This window comes from Danaus plexippus, chromosome 15 (assembly GCF_018135715.1).
Source record: "Danaus plexippus chromosome 15, MEX_DaPlex, whole genome shotgun sequence".
NCBI lineage: Eukaryota > Metazoa > Arthropoda > Insecta > Lepidoptera > Nymphalidae > Danaus > Danaus plexippus.
In genome coordinates, this window is record NC_083547.1 from 8050895 (window position 1) to 8065982 (window position 15088).

Below are 15088 nucleotides of genomic sequence, written 5' to 3' on the forward strand. Positions count from 1 at the left end.
TTTTGGTAAACCTGTTTTCTAATTTTAAAGTATTAAAGAAAATTAAAAAAATATATGTACATAATGACATTTCGTTAATGTTTTCAATGTTTTGTAAGTTTCATGTCGTCAGCGCCATCTCTCGGCACTCTCTGATATGTCAGTAAACCTCTTTACTAACGTCAGTCGCCTTACAACGACCTATCGCATAAAGCTGTGACAAATATCCGCTAGATATCTCTAAATCAATTACATTTGCAAATAATGATGATTATAAAAATCTATTTTGCCTTTTCATTGATTATATATTTAAATTTGTGAGATCATATTATCAAATATTTTTATATTTATTAGGAAGTAAAGGATTGTACACGGATCAAACGGTAATGAGATATGAGAATTTTCATTTTATTATTAAGGCAACATTGAAGTTCCAAGAGCTCTTACCACAATAATGTTGCCATGTGTATTAGCTAGGGTTGTAGGGATTATAAAAAAAATATTTTAGAGAATTTATATATTAGATCTGAATCAATAAATATATGGAGAAAAATATCACATTTAAAACAAAAACATATATATATAAAATAAAACATTCAACATACAAAAACACAACATCTATATATGTATAAATAGAATTAATTTCTCGTAATTTCTTTAAGTCTGTGTAAAGGTAGAGGTTCAATAAGTTACAAGCAAATAAAATAATGTTCTAAAAACACAAGCACCGCTCACCATCACAATATAATCTAAGTTCATGGATTTACTCACTTTTATTCTCATCCAATTAAAATTTTAATTTCTTATATGGTAATGTAAGTAAATGTAAGTATACATACAAATCTCAATTCATTAATATATATGTATATATACTCTGAGGTAGGGAGGGTTTGTTAGACAGTCGCTGAACTGTCGGTGACCCTTAAAACAAAAATGGAATCGTGCTGGTGGGATTATAACTTAATGTAAAACTAATTCATTGAAAACGTAATATGTATACTGGAGAGAGGAATACTCTTAGAACAAGAGGCAATGTTATGCGTAACTTAATTTGTACTTTGAGTTATTGGAATGTAGAATGAACTTTGATATATAACATTGAATGTGTTCTGTATTGTGTAAATGTTGAGAGACATTCAGTTTCCGAGTACATATACGAGTTATGAGAAAGAAAAGGACAATAGAACAGGATAGTACTGAGAAAATTAAGTGTCATATATAACATTATACTTTGTGACGACATCAACACACTTAGATCATTTTAACATAAGATTTTCGCTCTCGTAATTTATTTTGTGTAATAAAGCAATACTTCCTTGAGGTTATTCTTATAATTACTGTTTACGTCCAGAGAGAGGTCGGTAGCATGCCCTCCATAGTAGTGTTCTTGGGAGTGAGTACTTCATTGCAGAGGAAGTTCAATGGGAAGTCTACCAGATATCCTTGAATGAGATCTATCTTCCTGTTAGCCAGCGCCGGATCCTTGTGCCACAGACTCTCACAATTCTCCTCTTGATATTTCTTCAGTTCAGCAAACGTGTGGACCGAGTCCGATGGCAATGTATGGAACACCTGTGACATAAATAAGCATCATCTTTATATATTAGATTGCTCTGTTAGTATCAAGTTTCCTTATATTTTTCAAGAAGAACAGATTTAAAGAGAAAATTTGATAACAAGTATAAAATATTTTTTTTGTTATAATAACATTCTTTATACAAAAAATGCTCAGTACAATATTAAGAATGTGTTTATAAGAAAATAAGCATTCAAAATTATAAAAATAATCGGAAACCTCTTAGTATGATACAAATAGTGTAAATGATATTTTTATATTTAAGTATATATATTTATATATATAATTTATTTATTTGTTATAACGAGTTTCTATTCCCACCTCTTCATATATTTCAGTGTTAAGTCTAGACCGCGCCTGCCAGACTCCTTTAAAGAACGCCTCGCTGCAGGGGTCGTCTATATTGAGGCCGACCCTCTCCAGATCTACGTCCAGCAGTCCCAGGTGTTCCCGGAAGAGCCTCTTCCTCAGTCCGCCCACCAACTTGCCAGAAGGAAACGGCTTACCGCCCATGGTACCGTCTTCGAATTGTTCGTCCTGTCAGTATAAAGATTTTATTATAACTAGATTTGATACAAATATTGTAGTTACTATTTGTTAAAGCAAAACACAAACAAGGATCACGATACAATATAAAACAGGTTTAACTTTTCGTAATCACATCATTCACCACCGCCAACGGTCAGTCAATGTGGTCTATATAGATTCAGCGCATCCTACGTATGTACGGTTCGCATTAGCTGTGTACAGCCAGTATCTTTCGTAGAACCACGTTCACCTGCAGCAGCACAGCTATCTCCGAGTCCCTGGTGCCTATCATGGACCTGTCGTTGATGTTGGCGCTGCCGCAGATGGCGACTCGGTCGTCGGCCAGCAGCAGCTTGGAGTGCACGTACACCAGCTCGGTGACCGGCTCGCCGTCCAGCGCCGCGTGCGTCCTCAGGCCGTGGAACGTGATCCACGCGGACGGGTCCGTCACTCCCGCCTCGTACAGACGGGTGAGGATCGCCTCGCGACTCCTGTACGGTACACGTTTGTTTTTATTGCGTACATACTATAGCTTATCTATCATTACGTGTTCTTTAAAACGTCTTATGACCTCTTAATATGGTGAATTACTTTATATTATGTTACTTTTATATACAGATCAAAAACAATTTTATTTGAAACAAATTTAAATTTTATACATAATATATTATTACGAGCTGTGGCCTGGTTGGTTTTCCACTCACGAAAAATATAAAAATGAGTGAATCGCACAATTCCTCATGTTTCACCTGATATAGCAAAATAGATAAAGTTATTAAATTTATAATTATATTTTAGTAAATTAAAAAAAAACCTTCGCATTAGTCGTCATCTAACGATTATATTGGCATGTGTCCTTATAAAATATAAAGTAATCAAAAAACGCCTTGCGTCGTTTTTGAAAAGTGCTGATATTTTTATAGTGGTGGGCCGATAATAACCTAACATACGCAAGAAACTGGCTATCAAATGAAAAAAAAAAGCATCGAAATCGGTCTATCTGCTTCACAGTTACGATGAAACAGACGAACGCACGCAGGCGCGCACACACACACACACACACGTGCGCTATTAAACGACGGTCAACAACATTAAGTAATAATCTCTACTGCGTTGATTGTTCTCTTCTCGCAATATATAATACCTTATTCACCAGGTTCGAGTCCTGTTCGTTTCGATATTTTTTAGTACACACTTCTCATTTAAACATGACCTCTTACAATACTTAGTAATTAATAATAATAATCCAGTGAACACAAGTGTTTGTATTTAAACCTGCATATGCTGCGATAGTTCCAGTGTGTGACGGCGTGCAACGAGGTGCCCGAGGCCGCCCCGAGCTCCCCCTCGAAGGCCGGCAGGAGCGGCATCACGACGAACGCACGGAACGACTCGCCGTTGCGGTGGGCGCGGACTATCCGGTTGAACAACGCCTCGCCTATCTGAAATATATGACACACCAAACCTTAACGGTGCCTGGGACTTGGGTAACGCGCGTTAAACGCTCGCCTCCACCTTCACCTTCCTAGCTCCTCTCCCTACCTAACCAAAGTTGCAAAAAACTTACTAGGACTGCCTTCGCAGTAACTTTCCTAGAATGAGTTCATAGTTCTGGACAGGTCCAAACCTGCTAGTAGGCTGTAGAGAGATTGAACTCTTATACTCTCAGTCTCACTTCTTCAACATTGATACTTATATTCTGAATAGATTTATTATATATGGTGTTGTATGTCGTGACTGACCTGGTTCCTGACGGTGTGACTGGAGGCCGAGAGCGTGATGTAGAATTGGTTCTCTATATAGACGTAGTGCTGCGCCCTGGTGATGGTGTCCACGTAGGCGTTGTGGATACTCTGCTCCACGGTGTCTGGCTCCAGGAAGCCGCACGACCACGAACTGGCGCTGCGGAGCACCTGGCAGGGAATATACAGGAATACTGATAGTATAGACTTCAGACATATATTTATATATGTTACTGTAAAAGTTAAAATATACTGAATTCGAATGATAAAAACCTGGAAGAATGGTCCTATTTTTAGAAATGCTTACATGTACCAATCATATAAGTAAATCCTGAGACATATCTTAAGATATTCCACAGTTTGAGCTTTTAGAGTAACACATAGTATCTTTATCGTTTTAACATGTTTCCTGTACAGCTGTTCAACTCACCTGGCAGGAGGCGCTCGTCAGATCTACATTCAATACATTTTCCAAATCCTTCAACGGCTCTATATCATTGTAGGTCTTAGGCAGCAGGTAGGGATAGTTTGTATTCTGTCTGGAAGTTAACAAAACAGCTGATTACTACAATGATTACTGATGATTTTAGACTGTTGACAATTTGTATTCAACAATAATAAATTATGACTGAAGTACATACATAATTACTTTGAAAATATATTGAACTGTCTACAGGTAGTCCGTGTGAGGTAGTCGTTTTAATCAAAAAATTTGTTTCACTCAACAGCAATGATAATTGAATTTTATTACCAGATACAAAATAAAATGGAAAATATATTTAGCTAATGTATTAGAATAATAGTTTCTGTTGATGTCTTCAAAGGAGTTGGATATTAATGGATTATATAAGACCTGTTTGTTTTTGGGACAAACATAGGGCACGACACCTGGAGGTAACAGAGGATGGAAAGGAAATTACTGCTGGCATCTGGACAATACTATCTGAGTATAAATATAGTCTTAGAAACAATATCAGAATTGACTTTTTTTAAATCATATTCGATACAATCACACTATTAATTCATTAAATTTACACAAAACTAAAAAACACTTTTAAATTAATAATTTTCAATAATCTCGAATTAAACTCATTGTGACATGAAATCTCAATAAGGCATAAACGAAAGAGTCCTGATCTCCTCTGACAAGTCTTTATATGTCGTTCGCCCCTCCTCTACCCTCTCATATACCTACAACATATATAACATAGTATACTAGCTACCTACCTGGCTTTCTCCAGCTTGATAGCGTTCCACCTCTGTATGAAGTGTCTAGCCACGTCCCTGGCGGCGGCCCCCTGCAGCATCACACCCACGTCATGCCACGGCATACGAGGAGTCGTGTTCCGGTCCACTAAATCTGAACACGGATATATTAAACACAAATAAATACTATGTATATACATATAAGACGCATTAAAACAGTTTGATGGAAAATTATCAAAATTATAGTTTGTGTATACTTGTAACATGAGTACACCCACCAACGAACGGCAGATCCAGACTATTAAAGTCTTTGACTATGAAGTTAACGTAATCCTTTCCAATCCACAGTTTAGAGTTCCCCTCGATGCCCTCTAAGGCTTTCTGAGTGCTCTCAGTGATGACCCTCCCCTCCACGACCTGCGCTAAGGGCGCGTGCTCACTGTCCTTGGTGCTAATGCCCAGTACGTTAGACAGCAGCACCTCCTCGTTGGACCTCGCGTACTTCTCCGCTTTCTTCCTCTCCGAGTCGTCAAACTTCTGCTCGTTCCTCTCTTCTTCGAAGGGCGGGTATATGATACTTATAAAATCTTTCCCCTTGTCCGTTATTTTGTCCAGTACATTTTTTTTCTGCTCGCCGTCGCTCGTTTCATTCTGTAGCCCGACCTGTAGTAACCGGTCCTCTATATTCATTTCCGGTTTTTGAACTTCCGTTTCCTCTGGTTTTTCCGTTACCTCTTCAGTCGCTTCTCCCACTTCTTGTATCGGTCTGAAATTGATTATTAGGTTTATTATAATCTGTGTTACGTATGTTAAACGCTGAATTTGAATATCGTATGTTTGTGTGTCCTGAGGTGTTGCTATTTTGATTTCTGTCCTATACCACGAAAAAAAAATTAAAAGATAATAGAAAACCCAGGACTTTGGACTCGCAGTTTCCTCACATATAAATCTATTCCCTATAATATATATTTAGGGAACACACATTTAATTTGAACCGAACCTTTAAATTCCCGAACGCACCCGAAGTGACGTTAAAGCGATGACATTTGGTTTGTTCACTTTTACGCTGGAAATTATTTGTTGAAGCGATTTGTGTCTTTATAAATTATTTTTAACTTATTTACGGTGTTTTGGTTTAAGATAATAATTAGTTTGTTCTAGTTAAGGTTCGTTTTGTTATTTAAAACTACTGGCTTTAAAAGACAACTATATTTTTTATATATTGATTTTAAATAGTAGAAATCTCACATCTGTAGTCCTATAACAATATCTCTGCTAGTTTTCGCCAGCTCCAACCCTGACTCAACGTACACTCCGCCGGACGGATAGCTCGATGTCTTCTTCTTAGTTTTTATGACAGACTTAGGATGTAGGATGTTGCCTAAATCTGTTAGTCTGAAAAGTAAGAGTAACTATTAGAGAAAAGATTCAGTTACTTCATGACTTATGAATTCAAGGTATAATATAAAAAAAGAGGTGGAGCATTTACGAGGTATGCTTGATGTATATTTTGAGTGTTGCCAGACTATAAAAACACACAAAAATTGGATAAAAGCAATGTCATCTCATGTCAAAGTGGAGTTATGAGTTTTGAATATTAAGGTGGCGATATGTTAGGTCCAATTCTAAATAAAAATAAAAAATATATATTATGTATTGTCACCTATGTTTGTGGTCATCCCATCTCCCGTAACAGAGGTCAATGCCACCCAAAAATGCCACAGTTTGATCCACGACCACTATCTTTTCGTGATGAGCCCAGAACAGCACGCCAGCTTTAGCATGGTCCGGGTGACGGAACACCTGATAGGGGAAATAGGAATATTGTAAGACAAGCTTACAACACTCTATATTTGGTAACAAAGGTATGTAAGTATATATATATAGGTGTACATATTTATTCACACATACATTAGTAGAGTAAGTTTCGAACCGGGATAGTTTTCTACGTAGTTAAGACATGTTTTCGATCTTTCAAATATTTTTAATTTGTGTGTTCTAAGACATTTAATGAAACTTAATATTTTCGGGTTACTACGCGGTTTTTTCATTTTAGCTACACACGCCCGAGGTCTCGGTTTCTTTGCACCAACCGTGACCACGGGCAGGGATGAAAATATATATTTTTAATTATTTAAAATTCGAAATAGTAATTGCCGTCAAAGAAGCATCATATTGAGCCTCTGATGAATATTCTGATAGGTTTTTCTGTGAGTACCTTAATATTTTCATTAGCTAATCTACTTTTACTGTAGAAACTGTTGATACCGAGAGCCATCTCCACTTCCTTGTACAGCATTATGAACACCTTCACGCCTTGAGCCTGGGGAGGTGTTCGGTTCAATAAATAACTTATTTGTTAACAAAATAACTGATAAAATAATTAATATAGTACTCCTATTAAACTATTGTCATCAATATTCGTACTATTTATTAATTATAATTAAAAACATCTAAACTACTGCAAACAGTCATTACAGTAGTTTTTTTTATTAAACAATGTCCATCAATTTTGTCTCATAGCAGGAAATATGTGTTCTTCATGACAAATATAACACCAAACTTATACTCTACAGTAAGAGAACAGCTATTTGTACCTGTTTTTCTTATAAAAGAAGATTTAATATCGTTTTTTTCATGATATTTTATTATCATGATTAGTTATTATTGTTATTTTTTGTGAAAGGTGGCAAACGAGCAGACCACCTACTTTATGGCAGTAGTAAACGTCACCCATGGACATGGGTTGCCAGCCTTGGTTGTTGAGGAACGAGGAAAGGGTGTGAAGAGGGATAGGCAACCGTCTCTCTCACTCGTCGGACAAAAGGCAGCCATTAAAGACCACTTCATGCCGATTTTTGAGAGGTGGTACTTCCCCGGTCAAGCCATGTTCGAGCTGTGTGTAGCAACTGACCCCAGCTAGGGTCTACGGAAGTAAGTAGTTCATGTCCCTCACCGCCTTCCTCTTGAGCAGCGTGTCCAGTCGCCAGTAGTCTCCGTGCAGTGCGGGCCTCTTCATGTGCAGTTCGGGGCTGAGCCACCAGTCCGCCACGTATATCTCCTGCTGCGCCAGCTCCATGGCGTCCGCCACCGCCGCCAGGTACTCGCGCCCGTCCACCAGGAACGCCGCCGGCGTGGCCGAGCGGGGCGGAGCGAACGAGTGGTGCACGTTAGGAGACGTGAAGCAGCGAGCTGGGGACATGTATGAGAGACTCACTCATGGAATTCTTCAAGGACATATTATTGAATGAGGTCTAAGACTTTCGCGAGTATTCAGCTAAATGAAACAAATTTTTTTCGGGTTACTGCGCTTATTATACTATTTAAAAAAACTACATTCCGACGTTTCTGTTACTTTGCAGCAACCGTGATCACGGACAGACGAGAAGCGAGTGAAACAAGACGCGTATTAATCCCAGGAATGTTAGTTTCATTTAGCATATTATTGAATCTTTTTTTGTATAACTTTTTTTCTTAAGGAAATTTAGAAACGCAAAATATCATTAGTTTTGATATTAATGTAATATTTTTAATTCAGACCGAACTGAGATAGTTTTTCTTGTATGATTTCGATGTAAATTATAAAAGGGTATTTTCGTACCGACCGGACTGACAAAATATCATTAGTATTCATTTGTTCATAGTATTGATATATTTTTTAATTCGGACTTAGTTGAGAACGTTCTGCCTGTGCATTACGAAAGGATATTTCACACCTACCGGACTGGTTGGCGACGGTCCTGAGGTAGCTCATCCACTCCTTGCTCCGTCTCTTGGTCCAACACTTGATGACCATCTGCCTGCTCTGGTTCAGTATCTGGAGACCATTCGTCAGACCAGTGGAGTACATGCCGGAGGATACTTCGAACCTGGCATAAGGAAACTATATTTTTTAAACCCTCATTTTAGGTGGTTCACATTTGGTTCAATAATGATATTTTGAAATTAAACTTCAGCCCTTTTGTGATAAACACACTTCTTTTATTTTGATATCACCGCGGACAGTTATTTCCTCGAGAGTGCAACGGAATTGACACAAAAAAATGCTAGCAACACTGACAGTTGAATGACATATTCATTCTAATTTTTTTTTGCAGCCATCTTGAATATTGCGAATAAACATTCCCATTGATAACAAGTAAGATAAGATTTCCTTTGTATTTTCACTTTGGGCTTGATTGTTTGGTGAAATGAGAGTTAGAAAGCTTTAAATTAAGTATGTGCTATTCAGAGGCGCCGTTGTCAATGCTTCTCTTTATAGGTCCAAGTCTATTGTGGAAGGTCTTATTCCAATAATTTTCTTAAGTTTTCAGGTAATCATCATCTATTAATACCAATAATAATGTTAACTTATAGTTAATACAAAAAAACTCAGTATAACTAATCACACTTGGCTAAATGTACTATAAATTTTTGATATACAACAACAAACTTACTCTGTGATAATCATATAACTTTAGTGCTGCGTGAAACAATGGGCATAAAGGTCAATAAGATGATTGGAATCTGATTACTTCAAAGTGTTAAGATATAATGTTTGTACTGGTCATGTCTCACCCCTGGTCAAACAACATGACACCTTTAACGATGCCGTCGCTGGGTCTGATATACCCGAAGAAGGTGTCCTTCACGAAGAACCATCGCTCCTGCCACTTGGCACACACCAGACCCGTACAACAGTAGTTGCACCTGGGACGAACATACATTAATATATAATTATCTATACCTTACAAATTATGTATTTCCTCTACTATTTATATACTACCCTAACATATAATTAAAAAAAACTGTTCTAAATACATAAACCATATTTATATCAATAACATATTATTTTCTATATATTTCTTATATACAGAGTTCATTGGCTGTTGTGTTCGCCATACTTCTGGTCGTGTTAATACTCTAATATAACTTTAATATTTGGTCTAGAAAAATTCAGGTCACAATAAAATTGAGAGTTCCTGCATCCACAGACAGAGGTAATAAATTAATCCTTATATTTGGTAAGTTGACAAATCGACTTGTCTTAAATAATGAGAATAATTGAATGATTTGCTTCTAGAGAAATGAGATTTTTTAGACTTCTCTACCTTTATTGGTTAACAAAGTGTTCCTATCCTTGCTTTGGGATGAAGAATAGATTGTAATTTGTATATATGTGTATGCCTCACCTAACACACACCATGTTCCCTAGAAGTCCGAAACAGTTACATCCAGCCTGTCCCGGCCTGGTTGAACCGGTTCTCTTCTCAACCAAACCCTCCTTCCCCTTACAACCCAACTCCGATATGAATGACAGATGGGAAACTTCTAGAAACTTCACCTGGAATTAAATCATTATCCATCAGAATGAGTATCCAACAGTACTATTTATGATATAAAAATAGAAATATGACTTCACACAGACAGATTGAACAAACAACATGTTTTTAATAATGTTATCTCAAGCAACATAAAGCTTTTAGCTTATCTTGGTATTGTTTGGATAGGGATCAGGCTGTGGAGCAGTACCGAATAATTCCCTCATATAGTTTTTGTGATATTGTTATATGGCATATTTTAATTACATAATGTTTATCATAAGATACTCACAGTTTCATAATGATTCCTATATATAGATATATTCAGCAGATTGTAAAGATATTCCTCGAGCTGCTTCATACGCAACTGGATACCTTCATATGTGACCATCACCTCAGGTTTACGGGGGAATCTGAATATATGAATTAAAAAAATATAAAGAAAAATTATACAAGGATTAAAAATACACCTTCAGTATGGACATTTGGATTATAACAAAACTTCCTTTAGTTAGTAAATAACACATATTTTGTTTATTAAAAAGATATAGAGTGAGATTATTTGAATGAGCCATTTAGGCAAATGCAAAATTATATGTATATAATGTTTTAAAGAAATTTTTTGTGCTGAATTTCTTTTTTTTTTTCAATGGTAATTATGGGTCTATCTCCAATAAGATCTCAACAGGGCTCAAGGGTATCTAGTTGACTTTGCCGACTGAACAATCATTGGCTACTACTTAATACTAAGATTTCATTGTAGACGAGCATTTGTTCACAATCTGACTGAAATTAAAACCATGAACCCGCTGAAATCATTCGCAATTTACCTAAGCTTTATAAAATAACGATCATAATACATTCTCTTATATTTTTATTACTATAATAAAAACTAAGAACTTCATTTTGTAATTAAAAAATAAATGTTTTGACTTATGATATCGATGAGTGACAAATAGTTGGTTATAACGATAAATTTTGAGTCATTGATAAAAAAAGGATTTAATCTAAAGAAAAATATAAATTGACCGATAATTTTTTAAAATTTATTGAAGTTAAACTTCTTATGCGACTTCCAACTAGGTTGCGTTAAACGTTTAATGCTCCTGGTAGGGGGGGGGAGGGTGACAGCGAGATGGAACACGTGGCGTTCGAACGCATGCGGGCAATCACTTGTCACTTGTATGAAATGTTCATAAAGTTTGTCTTAAAGAAACACTAAAAATTATTACTTAAAAATTAATTTCTATCACTTTCCGTTCTCATTCCAACATTGTGATGTTTCGTTGCTCCAGACTCTACGCACAGTTAACTTTTGGTTCGTTTTGCCGTAATAATTGTAATTTATAAGATACTCATTAAATTGAACACTTAATTACGTAACTAAAAAACCAGGAAACTGCTCGATCTTAGTTTGGCTACCTACACTTCTGGTAAGGACATAAAACGAACTGATTTGACTAATATGTTTTATTTATAAAATTATGCAGACGAAACACAAAAAAATCGACTCGAATTTAATTAAATAAAATCTACATTAACAGTTAAGAACAACTAATAACCTCACCGGGGCAAAGCACCTTTCCTCTTTTTAGGCCTCCCGTCCCGTCTCCTCGAATTACTCCTAGGAACAGCTTGCAGGGCGACGATCTCAGCTTTTTCTTCACTGTCAATGGTATTCTTGAAACTGGCTCGTCTCACTTTATGCGTTTTACTTGGGAACGGTATCTTGAGCGACGCTCTATACAGAGACAGCTGTTGATGCAAATACAGTATATGCTTGTAACGCTTCTTGATAGTCCACGTGAAGTCCCCATGTTGGAGATTTATCTTGTATCTGAAGATTTAAATGTAGTTCCCTTGTATTCATTAAAATTAAATTAAACTACAGTCAATAGTATATAACACATGTAGCATGTGTATAAAACTCTTCAGTTTTCAGTTGAAATAAAAATTATAAATATAAAACTTACAGAATTTAAATTATAGAACAAAAAATGTAACACGCATAATTTATGATATTTTTTTTTTAATAACGCTTATGTCATTGGTGTTGCCGCGCTTTTTTTAAAAAGGTTGTTTGAAAAAAGTTTTTATTCCAATCTATTACATAAAGTGACTTCAAAAACGTTTTAAAATCCTAACAAAATATCATCACATTCTCACGGCGTTACAGATGACATTTATAAAATTGTACTAATAACAATTAAACTACTGTTAATTGCATTGTTACAATATTCTATTTACGACTAACGCAGGCCAAGCACGAATGAATCACCACATACTTATGCGCGGAACCCTTACATGATACAATATGGAGAATAACAATAGTAGCCATAATACAAAGGATTTGTTTATAGGTACTCATACATTTAATTACATGAACTTACAGAAATTTCTAGTGTGGAATTTATTGGCAGTGAATACAAGGAAAATAAAACTTAATAAATGACTGATGTAAGGTATAATAGAAAATAATAAATGTTATTAAAGAACACTATAGTGTCACTAAACATTCTAGAATTTTCCTTTACAATAAAATAATTGCTGAAGGATTAAACATTAAGATTTTTAAATAGCATCTTATAGTTAATATACTTACAAATTTGGGTTAAGTAAGTGAGTTGTGACACTTCTCTCATTCTCCACAAATCTAACTTTTATTTCAACGCCCGGTATGAAAACCTTCCTGTGCACTGAATTAAACTTAATTGGAGGGTCATGGATTGCTTTGTACGGAACTGATGTTGCTAATGGAGCTGGAATAAAGGAACCCAATACTCTTATTCATACATGATAGGATTATTTATATATAAGTTCATATATATGTTAATTCTATCTCGCAGTCACCATTATTTTGGTCAACCAAATGAGGTCATACAAAAATATGGGCATAACTACTTCAATGTGAATAACTCATTCTCCGTTTAAGAACTGTATAGCTTAAATCAACAAGTAAATTCAAATAAATAAGTTATTATGATGAATATTATCAATGAATGTTACCAGGTTTTTGAAATAGTTCAGAATCATGTGAAGGGCAAACTAATTAACCGATCAAACCATGTGAGTTAGCCGTCCAGTTAACAAATTAAATAAGAAAATTGCTTCCCCAATTTGGTTGGAATTGTTATAAACAAAAATTATATATTAATTTATTTATGACTGGAATTTCTACACACTTAATGTAGTCATTAATTTGGAATATTTAATATCATTTCAATGATGATACTACTTTGTTATAATTTGTTATACAATCAATAACTGATAAATGTATGAATCATTGAATGACATTTTATAATCTAGATATTTATCTGTATGTTGTTTTTATTTGTGTATTTAGTAATTGAAAGAAGCCGAACACATATCACCTACTTTATTAAAGAAAATTATTTGCGAAATAATATATTTATGGGGTAAAATATGTTTTCTACATATCTCTCATACCCTACTTTGTTTTCATCGATTTCATGTAACTGTTAAATAAGTTGTAACACTTTATTTTATTATTTGTTTGAAACCAGATTGTAACAAATTATTTATCACTTACCGCCAGCATCAACCTCTTCTTTGGCCTTCTCAATATCAATAATAGACAAAGATTCAGGAACAGCAAGACTTTCATCAAAATCGGAATCAATTCCAGGGTTCAAGGAATCCAGATTTTGGAATACTCCTTGCAAACAGTCCCCCGGGGTTGAAGGTGTCTGTGGGTCCATACCGTAGTTTGTGTAGCTGTACAGTTCTTCATCTTTAAAAAAATTTTAAAAGTTGTAATCGTCACTTTATAATTTTATAATAACACAAAACATAAGAATAAGTTACAGTCTAGAACTTGAATATATTAAGACACTTTTCGTGGGGTTTTATACTATTTGTTTAATTTTTTTAACTGCAATAAGTCAAAACATCAAAAGCATTTTTATAACTTTTGATATATCTTAAAACAAAACTGTATATCCTTTTTTGTTTAATATTTATCTATTACATATGGTAATAACATTTCAACATCAAGCACTTCAGAAACTACCTCTCTTAATAAGGTTATGAAAACTTAGAGGTAATTCACTGCGTTCCATACGTTCTTCTGTTTTTCCGTAACTTAAATCTATTTTCACTTCACGGTTCCCTCTTGGATGCTGATACACAATGTTCTGGCCATTGATACACGCTATAATTTTAACACTTGTGTACATAATCTACAACGATAAGATAGCATTCGAGTCGACTTTAGTTATTTTACTTTTACCACGCTCGTCACTTTCGGCCAAATGGTGTAATATAAAATAAAACTGACATTGTTGATTTCGTTCCAAGATATGCTTCAGTGGAGGCTACATCAAGGTTTAACTTTGGAGTAATAAAAAGTACTTACAAAACTTTACGAACAACTTGTTCTCCAATCACTCCTTAATCATTTGTTCATGACTGATTGTATCGAAACTGACTAGCCAACCGATAGCTGAAGAGGATTTGATTTATAATTCTTATTGCTTGAATCATCCGTTCAATTATTAGCTCAAGGTTTCCTTGCGTAAAAACTTTGTTTGAAAGAGTACAGTAAACCTTCATGAATGAGACCGATTCACTGACGTAGGACTGGTCACTGATTCCAAAACTAAAGAAATAATGCTTGTATTTTAAACAGAATTATTACTCACTAAAAATTATTGTTAAGATTGTGGACGTTAGGTCAATTGTAATAAGAAAAAAGGTAAAGGTAATAAGAAATACGGAGTAAATAACGTACCTAAACA

General features: G+C 35.2%; 1 protein-coding gene across 2 annotated transcripts; it reads right to left on the bottom strand.

The window, feature by feature from the left end:
• Positions 1-481: 481 nt before the first annotated feature.
• Positions 482-14937, bottom strand: LOC116766222 (phospholipase D2). Of its 2 annotated transcripts, none has more exons than XM_032656005.2 (20): positions 14707-14937; positions 13882-14082; positions 12934-13090; positions 11899-12168; positions 10624-10744; positions 10203-10354; positions 9589-9720; positions 8752-8900; positions 7988-8223; positions 7250-7354; positions 6695-6834; positions 6280-6426; positions 5310-5797; positions 5053-5185; positions 4256-4364; positions 3826-3996; positions 3359-3525; positions 2334-2574; positions 1877-2092; positions 482-1551 (listed from the first exon to the last, which is right to left on the bottom strand). In XM_032656005.2, exons 2-20 carry the CDS (start codon positions 14048-14050, stop codon positions 1321-1323), a joined length of 3534 nt encoding a protein of 1177 aa, XP_032511896.2. In that variant the 5' UTR covers positions 14051-14082; positions 14707-14937; the 3' UTR covers positions 482-1320. The 2 variants fall into 2 exon arrangements, with proteins under 2 accessions (XP_032511896.2, XP_032511895.2); XM_032656004.2 differs by lacking the exon at positions 14707-14937 and adding an exon at positions 14362-14622.
• Positions 14938-15088: the final 151 nt, after the last annotated feature.

What these genes read in the sequence shown, in the direction of transcription:
- LOC116766222 (XM_032656004.2), bottom strand. Translation starts at nt 14,527, where the DNA reads ATGTACACAAGTGTTAAAATTATAGCGTGTATCAATGGCCAGAACATT. An exon ending in TCATAACCTTATTAAGAGAG is followed by an intron (nt 14,083 to 14,361) that starts GTAGTTTCTGAA and finishes ATTTTTTTAAAG; the next exon opens with ATGAAGAACTGTACAGCTAC. An exon ending in CGCTGCTCAAGAGGAAGGCG is followed by an intron (nt 7,355 to 7,987) that starts GTGAGGGACATG and finishes ACACCTCCCCAG; the next exon opens with GCTCAAGGCGTGAAGGTGTT.